Source organism: Tamandua tetradactyla, chromosome X (genome assembly GCF_023851605.1).
Source record: "Tamandua tetradactyla isolate mTamTet1 chromosome X, mTamTet1.pri, whole genome shotgun sequence".
NCBI lineage: Eukaryota > Metazoa > Chordata > Mammalia > Pilosa > Myrmecophagidae > Tamandua > Tamandua tetradactyla.
In genome coordinates, this window is record NC_135353.1 from 82,488,503 (window position 1) to 82,514,428 (window position 25,926).

The 25,926-nt window shown below is 33.8% G+C and overlaps 1 protein-coding gene across 1 annotated transcript; it reads left to right on the forward strand.

Moving 5' to 3' along the window:
* Window positions 1-1,333: 1,333 nt before the first annotated feature.
* LOC143671584 (protocadherin-11 X-linked-like) lies at window positions 1,334-24,137 on the forward strand. Its single transcript, XM_077146827.1, has 2 exons — window positions 1,334-1,906; window positions 24,041-24,137. The coding sequence occupies exons 1-2, from the start codon at window positions 1,367-1,369 to the stop codon at window positions 24,062-24,064; spliced, it is 564 nt and encodes a 187-aa protein (XP_077002942.1). The 5' UTR covers window positions 1,334-1,366; the 3' UTR covers window positions 24,065-24,137.
* Window positions 24,138-25,926: the final 1,789 nt, after the last annotated feature.

The following is a 25,926-nucleotide window of genomic DNA, read 5'->3' on the forward strand; positions in this document are numbered from 1 at the left end:
CTTTGTGCTTGTACATTGTATTGTCTACAAATATCCAGAAGCACACTAAAATATTTCATGACGCTAGAGATTAAAGTTATTTCATATGTCAAACTAAGAATATATCAAGTCAAATTGAGAATGAAAAAAAGAAATTACATAAAATATTTTGCAAATTGCAAGGAAATAAGAATTCATTGATTTTTATCCAAAGAATTAGAGAAAAAATAATTTGAAACATTTTAAGCAAGTAGAAAATAATAAACAAGGGGGACACGAAATGGCCAGACATATTACTTGTTTCTTGACTCACTGTTTGAACACAGTAAAGAGCTTTTAAATGCTTTTTTTACTTTTAAAGCCCAGTGAAGCTGTTCTTTCTAGTTGAATAAAGCCTCTGTCAGTTTGTAAATGTGAAAATCCATTTTCATATTGTCTATTTTTGCCATCTATAAACATAGATTTTCAAAGATGATATGTCTTCCAGTCCACCTCTCCCATTGAATGCTTAAATGCCGACTACCAGTCCTAAACGAGTAGATCCAAACAGGTTATCCAACTTCTATATAAATACCTCCAAATATGTGGAATGCATCATCTGCTGAAAATCTTCCCCCCCTCCCCAGAATGCACTAATAGGTACTTATTTATGTTGATATGAAGTTGCCTCTATACATTTTATATTTATTCATGTTCTTTTCACCAAAGAAAGAAAGATCTTAATTCTTTTTCTACATGACATTTCCTCCCATGTTTAGACTTTTGTCACATCAGCCTTTCTCCTCTCCCAAAGGACTTTCTTCTTCATCCAAAATTATCCCAAGTCCCTCATGTCATGATCCTGAGTCTACTACTATCTGATACTCAGAGCTGAGCATATCGAAAATATGAGTAAAATGTACATTGCCTATAGAAGAATTGCATGAAAACCCATATTATAACAAAGAATAATAATTACATTTTATGATGATTACAAAATATCTCCTTACATTTCCTTAGCTATCGAATTAAAATGTTTACATTACTTTTATTATCTTTATCTTTCTTGTATTTTAATATATTATCTTCATATATTTAATTAATGGTCAATTTTACAAACATAAATGCTGTCTTTTTATTACTGTAGGTATCTTGCTGTTTTATTTATCTTTTTCATGATATAAAGAAGTATAAAATTAGAGATTCCAAACGAATTTGTCATAAAATTATTTAACTGTCAATTATATGGTAAGATTTCATTTAAAGATTTAAGTGAAAACTGAGCATATAGTTACACACGTTTGTGTTTGATTTCTTAACTTCTTTCTTCTTTTCCTCTTTCTTTTTTCTTTTCTCTTTGTCAGTGTTCGGTGGATTGGCACAGAGAACCATCACAATTGTACCTGGTATGGACTTATTTTCCGGGACGTATATATTTGCGGTCCTGTTAGCATGTGTCGTGTTCCAGTCTGGCGCCCAGGAGAAGAACTACACTGTCCGAGAAGAAATGCCAGAAAACATACTAATAGGCGACTTACTGAAAGACCTCAACTTGTCGCTGATTCCAGACAAATCCTTGACATCTCCTTTGCAATTCAAACTAGTTTACAAAACTGGAGACGTTCCACTGATCCGGATTCAAGAGGGTACTGGTGAGATCTACACAACTGACTCTCGCATTGATCGTGAGAAATTATGTACAGGTATCTTTGTGGATTACCATTGCTTTTATGAAGTGGAGGTTGCCGTTTTGCCGGATGAAATATTTAGACTGGTTAAGATACGTTTTCTGATAGAAGACATAAATGACAACGCACCACTGTTCCCGGCAACAGTTATCAACATATCAATTCCAGAGAACTCAGCTCTAAACTCTCGATATGCTCTCCCAACAGCCATAGATCCTGATATAGGAATAAATGGAGTTCAAAACTACCAATTAATTAAGGTGCGTTTTAAAACTCTCTCTTGAAGATATTATGCCTTTTTAAATACGAAAAACGGGATCTTAGTTTACTTCAAACTTTAAGTCATCGCCCCAATTTTTCAAAGTTTAACCAATGTCTAGTGGAGAAAATTTATCAATACAATTTTTGAATTGGAAGGGGCTTATGAATAGTTATGTTATATATAATAATTTTCAAGTAGCTTTTGTTACCCTTCACAATCCATTATAGAGGTCAAAGAACTCAGCCCTGCTACTTACAAGTCAATAACTTTCTCAATATCTTACTTTGAATCTGCTTATTGACATTTAGGCCACAAAATTGACCTAAAGAAGCAAATCTATATGTTAACAATTAACTCACAAACATAAGTATCAATTTTTCTTAACGTTTATTTTAGATAAAAAAGCTTTATCATGCCATTTGAAAAGATGCCAAATAAATTTCTTTGAGAGGATGAACAGAGGATTTTTTTATTACTATCATTCCTACACATATACAGATTAATGATAATATATTTTTCACAATGATTTAGTCAAAGCAATATCTTTAAATGTTTTCTGATCATCAGAGCAAGAACAAATTTTAGTCAATGCACTTTTCACTTCATTTCCATTCTTTGAAAACATAGAGTATCCATTTGTTGTAAATGATAAATAAATTTTTTAGCATAAAGTTTCACTTAATCTGAAGAATCCATTCTGGCTTGATTTGGGTCTTCAGATTGGGAGAGCAATGGGTAGAATACATGGAATATTTGGTATTATTTGATATATGAGAAGAGGGGCCGCCTATAGCAAATGAATGAATGATTGTTTTTAATTACCTATTGGCAAGTACAGGAGTAGAAAGCTCAGATTTGAATCAATGGAATGATTTTAGAAAATATGCAAAGGGACCAATTTGTAGATTTCATTTATGGCCAGAAGATTTTCAAACTTTTATGAATATTTTCTGATTATTCACTACTAGAGTATGATTGACTTAATGATGAATGTTAAAAAATATTTTAAAAAACACATAAATAACATGATCTGATATATAGCATATAAAAGTTATGACCTGGATAATATATAATATTTGAAAATGATCAACTAATTCTGATATATCGTGAAAATATATTTGGTTATAAATATATTTAGGAATTGAAGGTTACAGATCTTTTGAGTGAATTCAAGTGACGTGCAAACCTGTGTATGAGTATAAGAAGCAGAAATAGAAAAATAAGGGATAGATGATTTTCTTATAAATGAGTATTTTTGGGTAAGGTCCTGGTGATGATACCTCCTTTTTTTTTTGCATAGGCAGGCACCAGGATTCAAACCCAGGTCTCCAGCATGGCAGGTGGGAACTCTGCCTGCTGAGCCACTGTGGCCCCCCCTGATAACTCCTTATTTGATAAAATGGAATTATATACAGGAGCCAGGTTCCAATTTTTTGCTTACCAATGACTAGACATACTACCTCCAGCTTAATCTTTCTTAGTTTTTCAATCATAAAATAAGGATTATACTATACATATCACAGGAGCAGAACTGAGAGAAATAAACACTGTTTTATTTTAGAATGTCCATAGCAACTTTGTTCATAATTGTTAAAATTGGAAACAATCAAAATGCCTATTAACAGAATCAATGAATTGTAGTATATTTATACAATGTAATACTATACAACAATGTGAATGAACAAACACAACATGTAACATAATAAATTGCACAAGCATAACACTGAACCAAAGAAGCCAGACATAAAAGGCTGCATAAATATATGATTCCATCCATTTGAAGTTTAAAAACAGGCAAAAAGAATCTAGTATGTTGGATTAATATCCTTGGGTGGTGGTATAATGACTGGAAGAGGGCATGCACAGGGCCTCTAGAGTGCTGCTATTGTGCCATTTCTTGATTTCTTGCCAGTGTTTTGCATGTATTCAGTATATGAATTATATCTTAACAAAAGGTTACCAAAAAACAAACTCAAAATGAGATACCACTATGCACCCAATAAAAAGTCCAAAATTTAAAGGATAAATAATACCAAGTGTGGGAAATGTGTGGAGAACTGAAATTTTCATTCAAAGCTAATGGGAATATAAATTAGTACAATCATTTTGGAAAAGTATTTGGCAATATCTATTAAAGCTGAATATACACATACTCCATGACACATCAACTTTGCTCCTGATTATGTACTCTCAAAAGACATGCATGAGAATGTTCATAGCAGTATTAACCCAAATTGAAAAGAATCCAGATGTCCTTCAATGCTGCATGAGTCAACTAAGACCAGGTAGACCAGTTACAGCCCTGAAATGCAGAAAAGTTAACCTGTTTGGTAATATCCTTATGGGGAACAGGAGGCAATGGATAAATATTCCAGCCTCCCTTTCTCCCATTGTTCTGGTTTGCTAGCTGCTGGAATGCAATATACCAGAAATGGAATGGCTTTTAAAAAGGGGAATTTAATGAGTTGCTAGTTTACAGTTCTAAGGCCTAGAAAATGTCCCGATTAAAACAAGTCTATAGAAATGTCCAATCAAAGGCATCTAGGGAAAGATACCTTGGTTCAAGAAGGCCGATGAAGTTCAGGGTTTCTCTCTCAAGTGAGAAGGCACGTGGCGAACACAGTCAGGGCTTCTCTCTCAGCTGGAAGGGCACATGGCGAACACGGCGTCATCTGCTAGATTTCTCTCCTGGCTTCCTGTTTCATGAAGCTCCCCGGGAGGCATCTTCCTTCTTCATCTCCAAAGATCGCTGGCTGAAGGACTCTCTGCTTCGTAGTGTCACTCTCTCTGAATCTCTCATTTTCCAAAATATTTCCTCTTTTATAGGACTCCAGTAAACCAATCAAGACCCACTCAAATGGGTGGAGACATGTCATCCCCTAATCCAGTTTAACAACTGTTCTTAACTAAATCTCATCAACCAGGGAGATGATCTCATTACAGTTTCAAACATACAGTATTGAATAGAGATTATTCTACCTTTAAGAAATGGGATTTATATTAAAACATGGCTTTTCTTAGGGGGCATAGTTCCTTTCAAACCAGCACACCCATCTTTCAGACAATTCTGGAAGGAATTATATATTCAGCCTCCAAAACAAGCCATTGATTGACTTTTCCTCCTTTGCAAACTCAACCCCCATTTCCTCACCCCCGCTTCCTGGGATCATTTTCCAAATAAACTACTGCACACAAGTTTTTTCTCAAATTTTTCTCTTACAGGGAGTTTGAGACTATATATATAATTTAAATTATATATAGTTTAAAGACAGGCAAAACCCACTTATGGTGATAGATTTCAGTAGAGTGGTTACCTGGAGAGGGTAGTGATGGCGGTGGGCATGAGAGAGGTTTCTGGGGTGCTGGTTATGTTCCAGTTTTGATCTGAGTGGTATTTAAATGGGCATGTTCACTTTGTAAATTTTCATCAAATTGTGTACTTAAGATATTTATGTTAATTTTTTAAATTTATGAATGCAGGTATTGAGGGATAAGAGTCCTGTTAGGATAGTAGGTTTTGTATGGGACATTTTCCTTAGGTGTTGAAATTCTCAAAGGTTAACTGCCATGGGCATGCCCATCTTTTAAAAATAAAGCCCCCTTTTTTTTCTCTTACGCTTGGCATGAGATATGGATTACTGAAGGGATGGTTGGTTTACACTAGGAGATGATTGTGGAATATTCCAGTGAAAGTAGGGGCGATGAAATACATCTGAAAGAATGCATCTTTTTTGAGACAGACATGAGGCATTACAACACTGTTCTTGGCATATTGTGACGAGTTAATTCTTCAGCTTTGATTGGCACTTTTCCTGCCTGTTTCCAAGATTGCCTCATCCAGTGCTAACCTTCCCCCACTTCTTTTTTTCCCACTCATTCATTTGATGAATATATGTCAGGCACTGTGCTAAACACTGGGAATATACTGGTGTAGTCCCTGTTCTCAGTGAGTTTCCACTCTAATAAGGAAAACGCACTAATTAAATAATCATACAAATTAATGAATGAAATTACCCTTAGTGTTACAAAAAAGATTCCTGGTTTCATGAGAGCCTATTGGACTGGTTAAGGAAGGGAAGCTTCTTGGAGGAAGTGAGAGCTGAGATATGAAGGATGAACAGAAGTTAACTACGGGACCAAATATGCAAGATCCCATGGAGGAAGAGAGCATTGGAAGTAAAAATTGCTGAAAGTCCAGCGTGGTTGCAGCAGAGAGAGTGAAGGGGCATATGATAAAAAGACTGGACATATGGATAAGGATCAGACCATTCATGGCCCTGCAGACTGTGTTAAGAAATTTTGTCATTATACTAGCAAATCCACTAGAGAATTCTCAGTGGAGGAATGCCATGATTATATGTGTGTTCTGAAAGCAACATTGTGGCTGTTGTGTGGAGAAGTGATTGGAAAGGGATCAAAGTGAAAGTGGATAGATAGAAGGCTAATACAGGAGCAAGACAATGGTAGGTTGGACTGGGATGAAAGAAGGCAAGATGGGTAGAAGTAGGATGATTCAACAGGTGTTTAGGAAGTACTTGGACTATAACAGTAGCTATAATATCTGGTGTCCTCTTTACTTCTTATCAGTGCAAATACAGTGATTATGTCAGTTAGGTGCAGGAGTCTGCATTTGTTTAAACTTGATTATTAGTGTGGTTCGACTAGCATACTACTTATGAAATAAAGATGTGTGATGATGTTGTACCTGGATTGTGCATGGGATATTTTGAAATGGCAAAGAAAAGTACAAATATTGCTCAAAGAGAAAACTGAGATGAGAACTCCCATAAGATTGCAAAGGAAAAAGCCCAGTGGTTGTGGTAAAAGCTGAGACCAGTGAAAAATGAAAAAAAAACAATATAAGAAGACCAAATCCAAAGTAGGACAATGCTTCCCAAGACTTATAAATATCTAATACTGCAACAATGTGCTTCTCTTTCATGAAAAATGAGCTTTTGGGTAATTCACATGAAAACAAGATTCCCAGGGAAAGTGAGGGACTCTGCTAGGAGATTAATATGTTGGAGACTATGTACATTCTTACATTCAATGTAGGTGCTTAAGAGTGACAGTGCAGCAACTTAACAAAAGAGTGTTGTCATGTGCCAGACCCACAGGGTGAGATAGTGGACCCTGTGTATGTAGCCTGGTTGATTGCTAGGCCACAGCAGGAGAAACGATCAGGATTGTACTCCCCAGGTGAGAGGGAGTGAAAAATAGCAATACTGAGGCTGTTTCTAGAGGCAGAATGATAACTGAGTAAGTGTGGGTGCTGCCAAACTTCCCTGGGATGTGGGGTGGAGGAGGCAGCTTATGCAGCTGCCCATGGCAGAGAGCTGGAACACACTTAATGGGTAGAATGATAAGATCAGCCTAGGATGGGAATCCAGACAAAAAGCAGACCTCCACAGCATTTTCAGCAGTTGGGCTGATAAAAGCTGCAACTTCTGTAGGGCATGCAGATAGTTGAAGTTCTGGAAAAAGGGTATGTTTAGCTGCATGAGGGGAAAAATGTACCACATACAAAGAGGAATATTGTGTATTTGGAAGAAGTTGAGGTTTGGGGAGATTTCCCCATTAGGTACAAGAAAGTCTTGGAACTATATTCTCTCATGCCCTTCTGGAACAAGTATCTGTTTGGGTTAACAACAACAAAAAAAAACCTACAGAATTCTGTACTTCTGCAATAAGATTCTGAAGCTGGAAATGGATAGAAGTTTCAAAGTTGTCTAATTTGATAGGTGGGTTTTCAGGCCCAATTTTTAGTTTGTTTGTTTGGTATGCCCTACATTCAAACCAGAAATTCACTGTGACTTGTGTGGATATTCAAGGGTGACTCAATCTGTCCAATTGGACCACTTTCACATAAAGAGGTCCCTGTGCAGAAGAGCAGTCTTTTTTTAAGACACTCTTCCAAAGACATTATTAACTATTTATAATGGCCACCAAATGTCAAGAAACAGGGAAGACATTGTACAATCATAGCATTGTCCTAACAAAGTGATTTCTGCAGGAAAACTTGAAAGTTTATAGGTCTGAGTTAGAATAAAACATTAAAATAGGTTTCAGAGTGCCCCAGAACTAAGGAAGATGGGTAGAGGAGGCTGTTGTCTGTTTTCTCGCTGTATTTCTGAACCCTAACATTGCCCCCTGCATGGCACAACACTTCAGCTCTTAGGCATTGTTCAATAATGGGTTTTCCCAACTGTTGGATCCATGGACCACTTCTAGTCCTTAGTGAGTAGAATGGAGAGAAAAATCTTGTGGCAATATATCCCCCTCGCCACACACACACACACCTTTCATTAGGTTTTAGAGAAGGTACTGGGAATGTTTTTTTAAAATCTTTTTAATTTTTTAAAAAAATATGACAACAAAGAAACACAAACATTCTTAACACATGACCATTCCATTCTACATATATAGTCAGTAATTCACAATATCATCACATAGTTGGATATTCATCATCATGATCACTTAGAACATTTGCATCAATTCAGAAAAAAAATAAAAAGACAACAGAAAAAAATTCATACATGCTGAACCACTTACCCCTCCCTTTGTTTTTTAAATTTATTTATTTTTTATTTATGATACATAACCACATACAAACACAAACATTCTTATCATATGATCATTCCATTCTTGTTATATAATCAATAACTCACACTATCACAGTTGTATATTCATCATCATGATCATTTCTTAGAATGTCTGCATCAATTCAGAAAAAGCAATAAAAAAAAGACAGAAAAAAATTTCATACATACCATACCCCTTCCCCTTCCCCTTCACCGATCACCAGCATTTCAATCTACTAAATTTATTTTAACATTTGTTCCCCCATTATTTATTTTTAATCCATATGTTTTACTTGTCCATCGATGAGGTAGACAAAAGGAGCATCAGACACAAGGCTTTCACAACCAAACAGTCACACTGTGAGAGCCATATCATCATACAATTATCTTCAAGAAACATGGCCACCAGAGCACAGCTCCACATTTTCAGGCAGTTCCCTCCAGCCTCTGCATTACATCTTGACTAACAAGATGATATCTATTTAATGCATAAGAATAACCTCCAGGATAACTTCTTGACTCTGGAATCTCTCAGCCACTGACACTTTATTTTGTCTTATTTCACTCTTCCCCCTTTTGGTCAAGAAGATTTTTCAATCCCTTGATGCTGAATTCCAGCTCATTCTAGTATTTCTGTCCCACATTGTCAGAAAGTGGGAGTTATGTCCCACATTGAGAGGGGGAGGGCAGTGAGTTTGCTTGCTGTGTCAGCCTAGAGAGAGAGGCCGCATTTGAGCAACAGAACAGGTTCTTTTGGGGGCAACTCTTAGGCTTAATTTTAAGTAGACTTAGCCGATCCTTTCCAGGATTAAGTTTCATAAGAACAAACCCCAAGATTGGAGACTCAGCCTATTGCTTTGGCTGTCCCCATTGCCTGTGAGAATATCAAGAATTCTCCTCTTAGGGAAGCTGAATTTTCCCCCTTTCTCACCATTCCCCCTAAGGGACTCTGCAAATACTTCCTTATTCATTGTTCAAATATCTCTGGGATTTATCTGAGCAACACTCTGGACAAACTTACAAAATCTCATGCTCTACTCAAGGTTCCAAGTACTATGGTGTTCAATTAAGTTGTCCACATAAGTTATATTAGGAAATGCACTAGTCAAAATATAAATTTTGCACCAAATAAACATTTTTTGCTTGTCTCACATATAGGTTAAAGTTTTAAAATATTAATTATCATCTATTTTCAATACCCTGCATTACTGACATTCCTCTGTTCTTCCTCACGCAGAAACATTTTAAATTTGCACATTTAATCACTATCATTACACACTCTAGGCATTCCAAGATTATATATATACCATCTCAGTCCTTATTGTAAATCTTTCCTTCTAATTTCATTTGTGCCTGCAGGCCTCCTCCCTCCATCATTCTCACATTCAGCTTCATTCAGTGTTCTATTATTGTATCACAGTTAGGTAGTATTGTGCTATCCATTTCTGAATTTTTACAATTAGGTACTGGGAATCTTAGAGACCATTGTTTGTAGTTTGGAAACAGTTAAGTCACTACTGGTGATTATTTCCTGAATCCTAGAACCAGAGGCACTATTTCCTTTTTTAGGGTTCAAAAACCTTGGATGTTAAGTCAGACTGTTTAACTTTAGGACCATTTAATCACTGTGAAATTGAAAAAAAAGTATTTGAATCTCTCTGAAAATCTATGAAACATGAGAATAATTACCATACTACTTAAAAGAACTGTTGTGAGAATTGCATAAGAGTCCGTGGTGCCTGCTTGTCCAGGCATGTTGCTGGATGTGTGTATAAAACCTTCTGAAGGTGTGAACAATATGGAAAAAGCCTGCAATACCCTGCAGTTTTACTGTATTCCTTCATATAAAGGAATCTTCAATGTCAGGGTCTAGAGCCTAGAAATAAGTGTTAACAATAAACTAAGGATGCAAAACATCTTGGAAATAGTCACATTTGTTCACATATGTTCCTGAGTTATCTGTATTTGTTTAGATATTTCTCCATATTCTCTAGTACTGTGCTAATGAATATATTCACCACCAGTCTCATGTGGCCATTTAAACTGACTTAAAAAAAAACTCATGCTAGCCATATTTCAAGTTCTCAATAGCCACACATGACTGACGGCTACCATATTTATCAGTGCATGATGAAACATTTCCATTGCCAGAGAAAAGTTCTATTGGAAGGTGCTGTAGTTTTAGAGTGACAGGACTATTAAATTTGGCTTACTTCACTTTGTCTCAATTTCAAAGAACAAGGATCTGTTCTTGAAATGCATTTGAAGGGTGTAAAAATCAGAACAATGGGCTTTCTCACTGTGCCATCAAATCTAGGAAAATAGCTTGGAAGCTATTTCCAAGGTTGAAAAGCAGGAGCTTTTCTCCCTCCCTCTACTCTAGCTTTTCTCACCTTTAACCCTGCCTAGATATCTTCTTATGTGTTTTCTAATTTACAATAATCTTGTTTTTTTGTTTGCAGTGTTTCTCTTTGTTGTTATGACTGGTTGCCTTTGTAAGACATAGAGGCTTTAAGCTTCAACAAGCTGGTACTAATCTCACAATCTTTGCAAGTTTTGAACATTGGGATAACATCTGAACTATAAAGGGGAATCTCTTTTCCACCATTTCAAATTTGTTATTCACTCCAACTTTCAATTGGTTCCTTCTATTGCTGAGACTGCAATAAATTACCAAATATCCTAAGCTACTGAGCTCCAAGGAACAATTCCTCAATTATGAATTAGGCAGCATCAGAAAGATGTTTCAGAGAATTTCTTCTTTTAATCATCTACCTCTCTCCTGCTTTTCAACCTTGGAAATAGCTTCCAAGCTATTTTCTTAGATTTGATGGCGCAGTGAGAAATCCCATTGTTCTGATTTTTACACCCTTCAAATACATCTTCATATTTAAGCACTAAGTGTTGAGTAGAAACATCTGCATAGAAGATTCTAAAACATTTGACTGTTTAAAGAAATGTGAATTGCAAATTCCTTTAGTTTGTCAAACTACCAGAATGTAATATACCAGAAATGGAATGGCTTTTAAAAAGGGAACTTATTAAGTTGCAAGTTTACAGATCTAAAGCCATGAAAATATCCAAGTTAAGACATCCAGAGAAAGACACCTTAACTCCAAAGAAAGGGTCAATGAAGTTCGGGGTTTCTCTCTCAGCTGGCAGGGCCATTGCCAGCTTTCTCTCCTTATTTCCTTCCCTGAGGGTGTTTTGGCTCTAAAACTTTTTCCAAAATGGTTCCCTCTTAAAGGACTCCAGTAAGCAATCCTATCTTGAATGGGTGGAGATACATCTCCATGGAAACCATCTAAACAAAAATTACCTCCCACAATTGGGTGGGTCACATCTCCATGGAAACAATAAAAAAGATCTCACCTAACAATATCGAATGAGGATTAAAGAACGTAGCTTTTCTGGGGTACATGATGGCTTCAAACTGGCACACAACTAAAGGCTTATTATTTGAAATAGTAAATTGTGTAACAGAGTTGGTGCTATTTCTAAAGCAGCTCAGTCCAATAGAACTTTCTTAGCAAAGATGAAAGTTCTATCATCTACAGATATCCAATATAGTTACCACTAGCCCATGTGGCTATTAAGCATTTTAAATGTGGTTAGTGATATAAGGAACTGAATTGACTTTTCATTTAATCAAATTTTAATTTTAATAACCACATGTGGATAGTGGCTACCATATTGGGCAACACAGCCTAAAGAGAGAAAAATAGTTTATTTGGGAAACAAGAACTAGCAGGAAAAACAAAAATAAGATCTTACCAAATTTAAATATGGTGTTAGTAATAGGGCCTCTCCTCCTTACCATCCTAACGAATGTGTTGTTTTAAAATGCAGTGGTTCATTCAAGGAATACTTTTGTCATGTCTTCCTCAGAGCAGCTAAATGAATTTGCAAGAAATTTCTGGCTTGTCTTGAAAACTGGACAAATCCAAATGAAAAATAAACATACTGGCATAATTTAAACTTTGTGAAAATGTGTTTTAATTTGACTGTTTTTGAAAAGCTGTCAGAAAATGACAAAATGCCAGGTTCATTAATGGTCTTCAGATGAACCTTTGCAACAGAAATGCTCTAAATTTCTTTCTGCTTTAGAATGTGTGATAAACTTAAAGTAACCTGTACCATGTACCTAAAGAAATGGGTCATTTATATGGCCCCAAGGACAAATAATATTCTGTTTGCTTTTCAAAAATAATTACAATAAAACACAAAGCATAGGTTAGACCTTACAGAGGGTCATGGCGTTGGTGGCATCAAACTGGTATACTTTTGCCTTACAGAAAAAACTTGCATTGAAAGTGTTTATGTATGGGGGACAAGAGGAAAAGAAAGGCAATGTTATTATTCATCCATAATGTTTAGTAAATTTTACGGTGTAAGGTAAGTAGGCCGTCTATAATAATTTTAAAGGGCTCTCTTTTCTGCAAAATCAGATGAAAATTTCATTAATATTAATTTGCTCTATTTTTAATGAATAAACATGGATAGTAAAATCACACAACTGTTTATCTTAGCAAGGGTGATTATAAAATGCATATGTTCAGATTGTAAAAGGAGAGAAGGGAGAGATTTAAAGAAAATTATAGCCAAAATAAGGTCCATGTACAGATAAAGAGGTACTGCTATTGACATTTCTATATTAACTAACTGAAAATAAATGCACTGTTTGCAAATATTTATTACATTTAGCAATAATGTACAAATATAAAGTAATATAAGACTTGAAACTTAGAGTATTTACTTTTGAAACTTTGACAGACACATAAAATGTATTTATAATTTAAATGACTTTTACATATGATTTGGCATTAACAGGAAAAGTATTATTATTCCACATTTTAAATATTTGCAAAATGAGTTTGAGAGAGATATGCCTTGTTTATTATCATATTGCTCATAAATGGTACAGTTGGGAAACAGAATAGAGTCTTATGACTCTCAGATTTGATACATAGACAGATAGATAGATAGATAGACTGACAAATGGGTAACCTTAAGGGTGAGGATTACTTCAAGTTCATGATCAAGAGGAAGGGAGTAAAAGTTGGATCAAAAAAGAGAAAGTGAGGAATGAAAGAATAAAATGATTGCCAACTGATTCTACTTAGTTAAAAGAAAACAAGTTAAAATAAAACTTATCTACTTAACCTTGGTAAGGTTAATTTTCAACTTTTTAAGAGATCAGGTTACTGTATGAAGAAAAAGAAAAACAATAATTTGTAAATTATTGATGTTGGTTGCCACTTAAAATACATGCAGAAGTGAAATCTATTTTAATTGTATTTTATAAAGACATGCTATAATGAGGATTCACCATGATTTTTTTGATATAATTTTCCATTAATTTGGACTACCATTGCTTAATATTTCTTTAAATATATATATATATATATATATATACACACACACACACGTTAACACCATTGAGTTCTTGGGGTATTTGATTTGGCCAGGAGTAGGAAATGACAGTGTCTCTTTAACATCTACTTTATTGTTTCAATGGTCTGTCATTTACAAAACTTTTTTTGTTTTTAATATTCTAAGTCTTGTTGGCAGGGATCTATATTTTCACAAATAGAAATGTCCTTCAAGCACCAAATCTGGCTCAAGGAATGTATGTAAACCACAGGGATCAATTTCTCCCCATGGTTAGGACTCAGGGAAAATTAATTTTTATCATATTGCTGAATATGCCTTCATTTTCTGCCCCAGATTTCCATATTCCCTTGCATATATCGCATTAAAATTTCTATAGTAGGTCAGTAAAAGTGTATATTAATATAGCCCAATGATAGTGTACTGATTGGTTCCCTTGAGGCAGGCATGACAGCGTTTCCCAGAAGACAGTCTCATCTTTTCCACCAACCTCAAAAGAAAATTTAATCTTGGAAAGAGTCCTTTCATATAGTCAAGGCCCATGTGCCCTTGTTTCTATTTTAATTATAAACAAGACATATTTGGTTTGTACTTTCAAAACTAAATGAAAACTAAACATCTCCATTGATTAAGAGCAAGATGTGGATGTATGAAGCTAAGGTTAGAGAGTTACTTTTGTTTTGATATCTAGGATTAGAAAACACAAGTCATGAAAATCTCATCTACCATTAGGTTTAGCAATCTGGATTCAAACTGACTCGAGCAGGGAGGGCATTGGATAAAATATCATGGAGACAAGAAGCAAATGAACTTTATTATTTTAAACAAATAATATTTCTTATTCTTATGTAGCCATAACTCAAAGTGCTGTGTGACATAAGGAAAAATGAAAAAAAGGTTTTTTAACATTGCAGGCAGACTATGCTATACCAAATGATGTGTATAACTATTTTAGAAAGATTTTTTGCTCCAGGAGACTCACAGGAGTTTGAATATATTGATTTCCTCATTTTTTTCATCTTTAACATGAAGGATTTCAACTCCATTACTTCAAAGTTTATCCTTTCAGCTCTAAAATTATTTGATTTTATGGTCTATGAATTCTATGTTATGAACATTTTTTCAGCTATTTTGGAAATCAAAAGAGACAACAATTAAATGCTTACTAATTACTATTAGGTTCCTGTGGCTGGGGATTATTATCAACTTGCATATTCTGTGAGGACAAATAACAACGTAAAACTCCTCTTCATAAATGGAACTTTAATAATGCCATCAGGTCTTATTAAAATTAGAGTATGACACTAATAAGATTAAGTAACTTTTGATTTCATTACTATCAGAGGTCTGGTTAATATTCATCTGCCTTTAGTTAAACACACATGTTATTACTAGAACCACATTGTTCTAGTCTACCAAAGTTGCCAGAATGCAACACACCAAAGATGGATTGGCTTTTAATAAAAGGGGTTTTATTTAGTTAGAAATGTATAGTTCTTCAGAGGAAAGGCAGCTAACTTTCAACTGAGGTTCTTTCTTATGTGGGAAGGCTCAGGGTGATCTCTGCTGGCCTTCTCTCCAGGCCTCTGGGTTCCAACAACTTTCCCCTGGGTGATTTCTTTCTGCATCTCCAAAGGCCTGGGCTGAGTTGTGAGTGCTGAGATGAGGTATGCCGAGCTGCTTGGGCCATGCTACATTAAGCTTTCTCATTTAAGCATCCAGCCAACTAAATCAAACATCATTCATTGCAGCAGGCACACCTCCTAGCTAACTGCAGATGAAATCAGCGACAGATGAGCTTCACATGTCATCGGCTCATGTCCACCACAATAGAACTAGGCACTTTCACCTGGCCAAGTTGACACCTGTACCTGACTACCACACACAGAACATGTATATCTTGAACATTTTCGATAGCTCACTTCTCAAAGTTATAAATTAAGATTCTAATGAATTATTGTGTTTTCAAGGCTGATTAATTTATGCATACAGTCATGGCCCTAAACCTACAACTAACTACAGGAATTTTATTTTTATTAAGTATAGCTTTATTGATCTGGTACTCCACTGTTCACATTATCTAAATAAAAATCAATTTGTTGCTCAATTTTGTGCTTGCCAAAAGGAATGATTTACTGCCTACCTGTTGTAGTTTGCTAGCTGCCAGAATGTGATATACCAAAAACAGAATGGCTTTTAAAAAGGGAAATTTATTAAGTTGCAAATTTACAGTTCTAAAGCCATGAAAATGTTCCAGTTAAAGTAAGTGTATAGAAATGTCCAAATTAAGGCCCCAACAGGAGGTAACCTTCATTCAAGAAAGGCTGATGAAGTTCAGGGTTTCTCTCTCAATGGGAAAGGCACATGGCGAATATGGCAACATCTGTTAGATTTCTCTCCAAGCTTCAGGTTTCATGAAGCTCTCCCAGGGGCTTTTTCCTTCTTCATCTCCAAAGGTCTCTGGCTGCGTGGGTTCTCATGGTTCTCAAACTCTCAAGCTTTTTCCAAAATGTTTCCTCTTATAAAGGATTCCAGTAAACTAATCAGAATCCACCTGTGATGGGTGGAGTCATATCTCCCTCTAATCAAAGGTTAAAACCCATAATTGGGTGAGTTGCATCTCCTTGGAAATAATCTAACCTACAGTTCTGAATAGGGATTATAAGAAATGGCTGCCTCCACAAGATGGATCAGGATTAAAACATGGTTTTTCTAGGGCACATAATCCTTTCAAACTCGTACACTATCTAAGATAAAATACATATTTATGCAAAATCAAAATTATTTGGCATAGAACTCCTTAATGAAAACATAGGGTTTTCTTAGACAAGCCTAGTTGGCTTCCAGATTCTGATCAATGTTAATAACTAAGATAATACATATCCCAATATGAGTAGCTTCGTATAAATTATTTTCATCTGCACTGCTTTATATTGATGATATAAACAGCACTTTGTGCTGTGGAGATACTCTTAGTGAGTGAAGAATGATCTTTCATTTAATATTAGATAAAAAGTTTAAAAGGATGGGTAGCATTCTTGGCATCTTTGTATCATAAATGATAAAAGAAATGATGTCATTTTTCATAGAAATTTCTTATTTTGTTTACATTTAATCTATAAAATAATTTATATAGTTTTATGCTTTTCCAAAGATATGGGTTTGGCTATTTTCTGAGAATTTTTTTTAATAAAACCTATAAATGCATGTGAAAAAATACTTCTCATTTAAAATCAAATATTAAGGAATTTAATATTCTTTTCCCTTCATAATTATCAGTTAAGTCATCTTCACAAAATCAATCAGAAAAGTATGAATGATTAAGCAATATGATAGCATAATAGACCAAATAAATTGTTTTGGCCACAAATTAAATATTATTAGATTTTGTTGGAGTATCTTTTAGTTTCTGAATGCAGATAGAAGTTACTTGAAGAAGGAAAGTATCCAACTCAATTTAATTTAAAAAAGCAGAACTTGCACTTCTTAAATATTTTTGAAATGTTCATTATACATTGGTATTTTTCTTGCAGAAATTATTATATCTTCATGAATCTTATTTTACAAAGATGTGATATGTTTATTTGATACTTAAAATGTCAAATACTTATTACCCAGAGTTGAGTGTATGAAAATAGATTACACGCACACACAGACACAATCACATGTGCATCTTTTAGCAGCTAAGGTGATTAAAAAATAGCTGTTCATATATTTTTCACTTACTGTGAAAGGTAAGAGGTCATTTTAAATGACTAATCCAAAGAAATCTACTATTTTTCTTAATACATTGAATGACTGTTCAGTGGTATTATACTTTAAGTGCAGCATGTATAGATCTCTGTACTTGTAGGTCAACTGAGAAGAAATGATGCTAAGCTATATAAAATGAAAACAAAGAAAAAACCTATTTTTAAAAGTAGTTGTAAACTCCTTTCTTTAAGCCAAACAAGGAGTTTTAAAAGTTAAATACTGTAAAATGAAGTTTTGGATTATCTAACTTTAACTTTATCCTTGAAATCTCATTTAATCAGGAATTATGTTATGTTGCTTATTGTCATGACCATTTCTCATCCTCTTGCTTATTTTGTATATTGAAAATAATTACTTTAAGCTTCTCCAATAGAATGAAGTAAAATTCTAATGAATGTGAATCTGTTCTATGAAATGTCTTAGTTATTACATAAAGTGACTACTAACTAGCCTCTTAATCTAATTCCAATAATCATAATTTAACACATACTCACTCACTGGGTAATGAGTACCCAGTGTAGAAAGTCAAGTGGTATAATATATTCATTGTCCCCAAGGAACTTGATAGCAGACAATACAGGGAGCATGTTTTGACATGAATGATAGGACAAATAACATATTTGTTACATAAAAAGAATGGTCAATATCTCTAATAAGCTATGCTGCCATGAAGAACAGAATTACTTTTACTTATGATCTCATAAAAAGTTAAAATTTTCCAAATCTAATTTATTAGACTTTCACCAAGCACCTTCATTAATTTATGATATTATATTTCCTTACTAAGTCTGCATTACTAGCAATAATAATTTTTGCCAATATTTATCTGCAAAATCATTCTGAGAATGGAAATAAAAACTATTTATGAAAATGATAATTCCTATGGCAGCAATGGTAATTACATGATTCTTTCTATTATCTTAATTCTCAAACATGCTATCTAGGCCTATGTAATAGAGACAATTAATTCTTTCCTTAATATAACAGGCAAGAATAGTATAAAAACAATGAAATAAGAACAAACTATATATTTTGATGATTGCCTTGGAATAAAAGTGTTCTATAAGCAATAAGTATTGATTGTATTCTATACTTTCAAATTAATTATAGTCTTCCCCAAATTTTCTAAAGTCTGATGCTTTATAATATTTAAAATGCTCATACTATGAATTTTTAATTGTCCAACCTCTTTTCTTGTAAATCAATCACAATGGTCTTTTTCACAGTAGATTTTATGGGAGACATATGTAATAACACAATTAAATTCATTCCCAATCATTCTAAATTAAATAAGTTGTAAATGCATTTTTTTAAATCACATACCAAAATTCAAGAAACAAATTTGCTAGAACAAACCTTTCATGGATGTTAGCATATTTTCCTGGTTTCTGAGGCAGCCAAGATATCTCTGAAGACAGACGTTTGCAAAAAGCATCCATTTAAAATTGGTCCAGGGAAACAAAACAAACACCATGAACCTTGTGGACAGTGGAACAAGGAAGATTTGGCTATTAATAATGAACATTATGAAGTAAATAGTTAACCAAAGAACAAAGTGGTGCTCTAAATAATCCAGTGATGTCTAACTTTGCAAAAAACATTTTAAAAGATTATAAATGTATTAAGTGTAAGAAATTTTAGATTGCTTTTAGTTGAACATAGTGCTTTAAGTCACTGAATGATTACGTGGATGAATATGAGAGTACATAGAGCTTTCAAATTTGAAAACTATAATCATGTTTAGTTACAAACTAATGAATATTCAATTAACTTCCAGGAAATAAACTACCTTCAATAAGAAATAAATATAAAATGAAGTTAACTTAAGTTGGCTGGCTACACAGAAAAATTATATGATTCTAAGGTTGATTATTTCATTCTCATTGAGTGGTCTCACATTGCTTTTTCTCTGAAGACTTAAGTATTTAACAGATTTCATGTGTTTCAGGACACATTTATATCTTTAAATTTTACTGTGAGAAAAATAGTTCCTAAGGGATCAACTGTAGATAGCCATACCATTTCCTTCAACATCTCACCTTTTAAAAAACGTAATTATCTTAGATCCCAAAAAATGTCTAGAACTCTCCAGGTTGAAGTAGGAATCACAATCTTATAATTCTTAATCTGTTGGAAACTATAGTAATGGCCTAGGAATTTACCTTTAAATAGTCATACTCATGGACCTAGAAAAGTGAAAATTTCCTCATTGGGGACGGGATATATTGCACTTAATTGGACCATTGTTGGTGAAGTAGTATATAGATTTGTAGTTTTTGGGATTCTAAACATTTCTTTAAAATCGATTTACTCCAGAAATCCTGCAATGAGATTTAGGCACATTTATGCACCTGAAATTTTGCCTTAGTATTTAAATGATATTTAGGATCAAAGACCTTGTGGTTCAATGAAAGGATTTTATAACTGGAGTTCTTACATAGAACACTAGTTTACATTTGAGATAAGTTAGTAAAATTGAGGTTTTAATCCCTCTAATTCTTAGAAATGTAATTTTTATTATTTATCTAATAGACAAACCTTCTTGAGCTATACATATCTACATAAATATAATTGTCCTATGGGAAATTTAAGTAATTTAGAGCTATGTTTAATTTTTCTCCCTTGTTTTCTGAATATTTTATAAATAGCAATCTCATTTTAACTTGATCTGGCCTATAATCATGACTATAAGGATTCAAACAAAAAATTGACTCCTTTCTGTAACAAGTAATTGATTTCTCAATCCCACAGAATTATGGCTGGCCTTATCTGGTACCTGATAATACCAGGCACTTATGGAACATAGTTAAGGAATTACTTTTGAATTTTTTTTTTCATTTTAAGGATTAGTGTCTTAATTAGATATATGCATAGATACATTTATAATTAAACATAGACTATCTTTTTGTATAATCTCAGTAATTATTCCAGGATCTCTTCCTGCTTTACAAAACAGGTTATTGATGGCTGTTTCATCTGCTGCTGATCTTAAACTTTTTTAATTTTTCAGTTCTTCACTGAGTTATTGATAGGTGTAGTGCATTGCCACAATGACACTCTTTTTTACTACTGACAACAGCTTTTGTGGTTTTTGCTAGTGTGATATTGAGAGATTTTTGTTTATTTCCTCACAAAAACTGACTGCATAAGTTTGCACAGTGCTAACTTTCCCACACAGTTAGCGATTGAGATTTCACAAATAACTGGATTTTCTCTTCTAGTTGCAGTTATGAGTGCATAGCTACTTATAAAGATAACTGCAAATGCTTATTTTGATGTTTGCTAAGGCAAAGTTTATGGTTATTTTCAGTGCTGTTTCTCTCAAATAATTTTTCACAGTGGAAGTAGACAAATGGTTTGACTTGGAGAGTTCAGATTCCATTTGTAGCCTAATGAAAGAAGTATCTTCGTGTGCTTTGAATGTATCTTTATGTATAACTTTTCCTTCTATTTTATCCTACTTTGATTTCCTGTATAAAATGAAGGTGACCATATAATTTATCCTCCAGATCAGGGCAATTTTGAAAATCAAAGAAGTCCTTCTTAATCATGAAAGCAGGGATGACCAAAATATATACTCACAATATATGTATAAATAAAATCTCTAAACTGGTTCCTTATTTGCCGTTTTCATTCTGTCTTCTTCCTGAAGTTCTGGGTTACCTTGAGCTGGAGAGTTGCCATTTCCTTCATAACATCAGTGCAGCCAACTATTCCTCACACAACCTCAAACAGCACTCTCCCTTTATTTTAGCTGAACCACTCTTAGGCTAACTTAGTACAAAAGATTAGTTCATGAAGAATTATCTGGTAGTAGACATGCTGACATACAATCTACATAGGGTGAATCCTTTTCTGAGCTGGCATTGTTCATTTTATGTAGTATTCATTAAAACTAAATAGACCATAAAACTGCATGGAAAACGCACATAATATAATTGTATTAAGAATTTTTATTTATATTTGGACATAATATTTCTGTTTTCTTCATCAGTATTCAAATATGCAAAGACTCTCTGTCCTTTGCTTCCATGCACTGACCCATAAAAGTAGCAGGGATTAGATTCTGGCATTGGTTTAAACAATTAATTTTCTAAGAAGCTAAATATGTTAGTGAGTTTCTCCTCCTCTGTACATTTTTCCCTCTAAATAAGCATTTATTTGGAGGAAATTTGAGTACAGTCTGAGGAAAGAATGAGCTAGAGAATTGGCTATTGAGCATCTTCCCCAAATAATAATTAGATTATATATCTAAGAGCTTTGAGAGGTTTTTGTAGGAGAAGAATAGTTATATTTTATCTGCATAGAAATATTCTTCATAAATACTTCCAAAGGAACAGTTTATATTTTGCTTAATACAGCTGGTTTCAGGATTTTTGATACTAATGATAAATGATCAAATTTTACTGTTATTTTTCCTCTATTCATCAACATTACAACACATGATGTCACCAACAGTGTTTTATCTTTTGCTCTATATGTTTTGTTTTTTTCCATGAACTTTCCTGGATTTTTCACTTATATTTTTAATCTTAAAAGGTATCATGCACCTTTACATAAGTGCCTGTGTCCTATTCTAGTATATCTAATCATTATCCTAAGGACAAATTTAAATTTTGCCAAAAAAAAGGTTCTACATGGATTGGCTCTTAAATTATGTATGATATAAATGCTTATGGTTAAAAATGTGCATATCACTATTTTTGATCTTTAATGTGACATTCAGGAAAGTGAAGAGATTAACTAAATTAGTAAACATATTCCACATGTTTATAATGAAGCATGTCTTTAATTGTATAGATGACTTGAACTTTTTACTAGAATTCCTAGTAAAAATAGTTGAATTATATTCAAGCAGGTATTTGGTTAATAGAATTACTGGCAATTGCTACAAATTCAAATTATTCTGGTGATAATAAATATCGAATGCAAAATATGGCATAATGTTCAGTTAGATTAATTTATCCAATGGTTTTTTTGTAGTACAGCGTTTGACTTTAGAGTAATATTGTGAAAACAAATTGTTTATTGTTAAGTTCCTTAACTTTATTTAAATGTTTTTCTTCCACTTTTGATAGTTTGCTAAATCACTAACTTAGATTGGAGAAAAATCTCTTTTCTTCAGAAGTTAAAATCAGCATTTGCTAAATATTTAGTAGTCTACTATCATTGGTTGGGATTACTACAATTCAAATATTTATCACAGTGTAGTCATATTTTTGAGAGATTGTGATTTCATTAAATTAGAGTTTGTTAATTAAAGTATAACTTGAAAGTACTAGTGAAGTGACACGTCAATATCCAAGCATCTTTGTGACTGCTATTAAGTTCATGAAAGTAATTTAGCACCATGGTATATAATTAATTTATTCAAAACTATAGCCAAATACATGTCTATTTCCTAATAATCAAATGTCAGTGAATCATAACCCTCTTCATTATATTTTCTTTATTTTTTAAATTGAATTTTATTGTGATATATTCACACACCATATAAACCATCTGAAATACACAATCACTAGTGCGCAACATTATCAGGTAGCTGTGCATACAACCTCATGATCAGTTTTAGAACATTTTCATACTACAGAAATAAAAGAAATAGAAATTGAGAATACCAAGTCCTCCCATACCCTTTATCCCCCCTATTATTTACCCATAGTATGTATTACTGTAAATTTGCCATTGTTGATAGAAGAGTATTAAAATATTATTGTTAACTATAGTCCATGGTTTGCAATAGATATATTTCCCCATATACTCCCTTCTTATTACTCCTTGTAATAGTGTTGTACATTTGTTCTAGTTCATGAAATAGCTTTTTATATTTGTACAGTTAATCATGGATGTTGTCCACCACAAGATTCACTGGGTTCTACATCCCCATATTTCAACCTCCATCTTTCCTTCAGGTGACATCAGTGACTCTAAACGTCCCCTTCCCACCATATTCACACACCTTTCAGTGCTGTTAATTATTCTCACAATAATGTGCTATTGTGACCTCTTTCTATTACAAATGTTTAAATTAAATCTAGTTAGATATTCTGCACTTACTAAGCAATTGCTCCCTACTCTTTAGCTTCATTCTATATCCTGAAAACCAATATTCTATATTTTATGCCTATGAGTTTACATATTATAGTTAGTTCATATCAGTGAAATCACAAAATATTTGTCCTTTTCTGCCTGGCTTATTTCACTTAACATAATGTCCTCAAGGTTCATCCTTGTTGTTGCATGCTTCAGTACTTCATCCCTTCTTACTGCCAAATGATAGTCCATCGTATGTATACACCACATTTTGTTTATCCATTCATATATAGATGGATACTTGGGATGTATCCATCTTTTGGCAATGCTATGAACATCGGTATGCAAATGTCTGTTGGTGTCTCTGCTTTCAGATCTTCTGCGTATATCCTGAGTAGTGAGATTGCTGGGTTGTGAAGCAACTCAATACATAGCTTCCCGAGGAACCACCAAACCATCCTCCACAGTGCCTGTACCATTTTACATTCCCACCAGCAGAGAGTAAGTGTACCAATTCCTCCACATCTTCTGCAACACTTGTAGTTTACTGTTTGTTTAATAGTACCCATTCTAGTAGGTATGAGATGATATCTCATTGTAGTTTTGATTTGCATTTTCCTAGTAGCTAGTGAAGATGAGCATCTTTTCATGTACTTTTCAGCAATTTATTTTTCCTCTATTTTTTATTTCATTGCTTACACTTTGGGTATAAAGTCTAAAAAACTAACACCTATCAGTGCATCTTGGAGATGTTTCCTTACATTTTCTTCTAGGAGTTTTATGGTAACAGTCCTTATATTTAGGTCTTTGAGCCATTTCTTTTAAATGAAAATAAAATTATTTTTGATTTCTTAATTGAGCGTGCAGTTTAACCTGTGTTCTCATGCAACAGGAACACATGTCATTTAACATGCATTTTTTCTCCCCTTCAGAATGATTTTTAACTTTTTTATTGTATAGTATAACATATATACAAAGCAAAGATGTAAAAAACCAATAGTTTTCAAAGCACTTTTCAATAAGTAGTTTTACAGGACAGATCCCAGGGTTTGTCATGGGCTACCGTATGATCATCTCGTGTTTTTCCTTCTAACTGCTCCAGAATATACGTGGCTAGAGGGCTTAAATATTTTTTAATCATCACAATCGACTTTTTTTTGCCTTCTTTTTTGTGAAAAATAGCATATATACAAAAAAGCGATAAATTTCAGAGCACAGCACCACAATTAGTTGTAGAACATATTTCAGACTTTGGCATGGATTACAATTCCAGAAGTTTAGATTTTTACTTCTAGCTGCTCTAAAATATTGGAGACTAAAAGAGATATCAATTTAATGATTCAGTATTCATTTTCATTTGCTAAATCCTATTTTCTCTGTATAACTCCACCATCACCTTTGATTTTTCCATCCCTCTCTTTAGGGAAGTTTGGTCTATGGCAATTCTAAATTTATCGTATTGGAAGGGTCTGTCACTAATATGGAGTAGGGAGATGGAACTTTATGATGTTCTGGAGAGGCTGGGCTAGGTTTCACAACTTATCTAGACCAGGGACCCATCTGGTTGTAGGTTTCTAGAAAGTTACTCTAGCACATAGGACCCCTGTGGAATCTTATATATTGCCGTAGGTGTTCTTCAGGATTGGCTGGAATGGTCCTGGTTGGGGCTTAACATGTTATGATAGGTAGTATCGTCTAAATGAAGCTTGTGTTTGATCCATTTTGAGTTAATTTTTGAATGGGATGTGAGATAAGAATCTTCTTTCATTCATTTGTTTATGGACAGCTAGGTCTCGCAACAACATTTATTGAAGGGACTGTTCTTTCCCAGTGAGTGGGCTTGGAAACCTTGTCAAAACCAGTTGACATATATCTGAGGGTCTATTTCTGAACTCTCAAATAGGTTCTATGGATTGATATGTCTGTCATTATGCCATCCCCATGCTGTTTTGATTACTTTGGCTTTATAATATGTATGATAACTATTACTTCATTCTTTTTCAAGATGTTTTTAGCTATGCAAAGCCCCCTATCCTTCCAAATATTGTTGATAATTAGCTTTCACATTTCTGCAAAGTAGTCTGTTGAAATTTTGATTAGTGTTGTATTGAATCTGTGTATCAGTCAGGGTCGAATTTTCATCTTAACATTTCACCTTCCAATCCATGAGCATGGAATATCTTTCCATCTATTCAGCTCTGCTTTGATAACTTTTAGCAATGTTTTGTAGTTTTCTGTGTGCAATTCCTTTACATCCTTG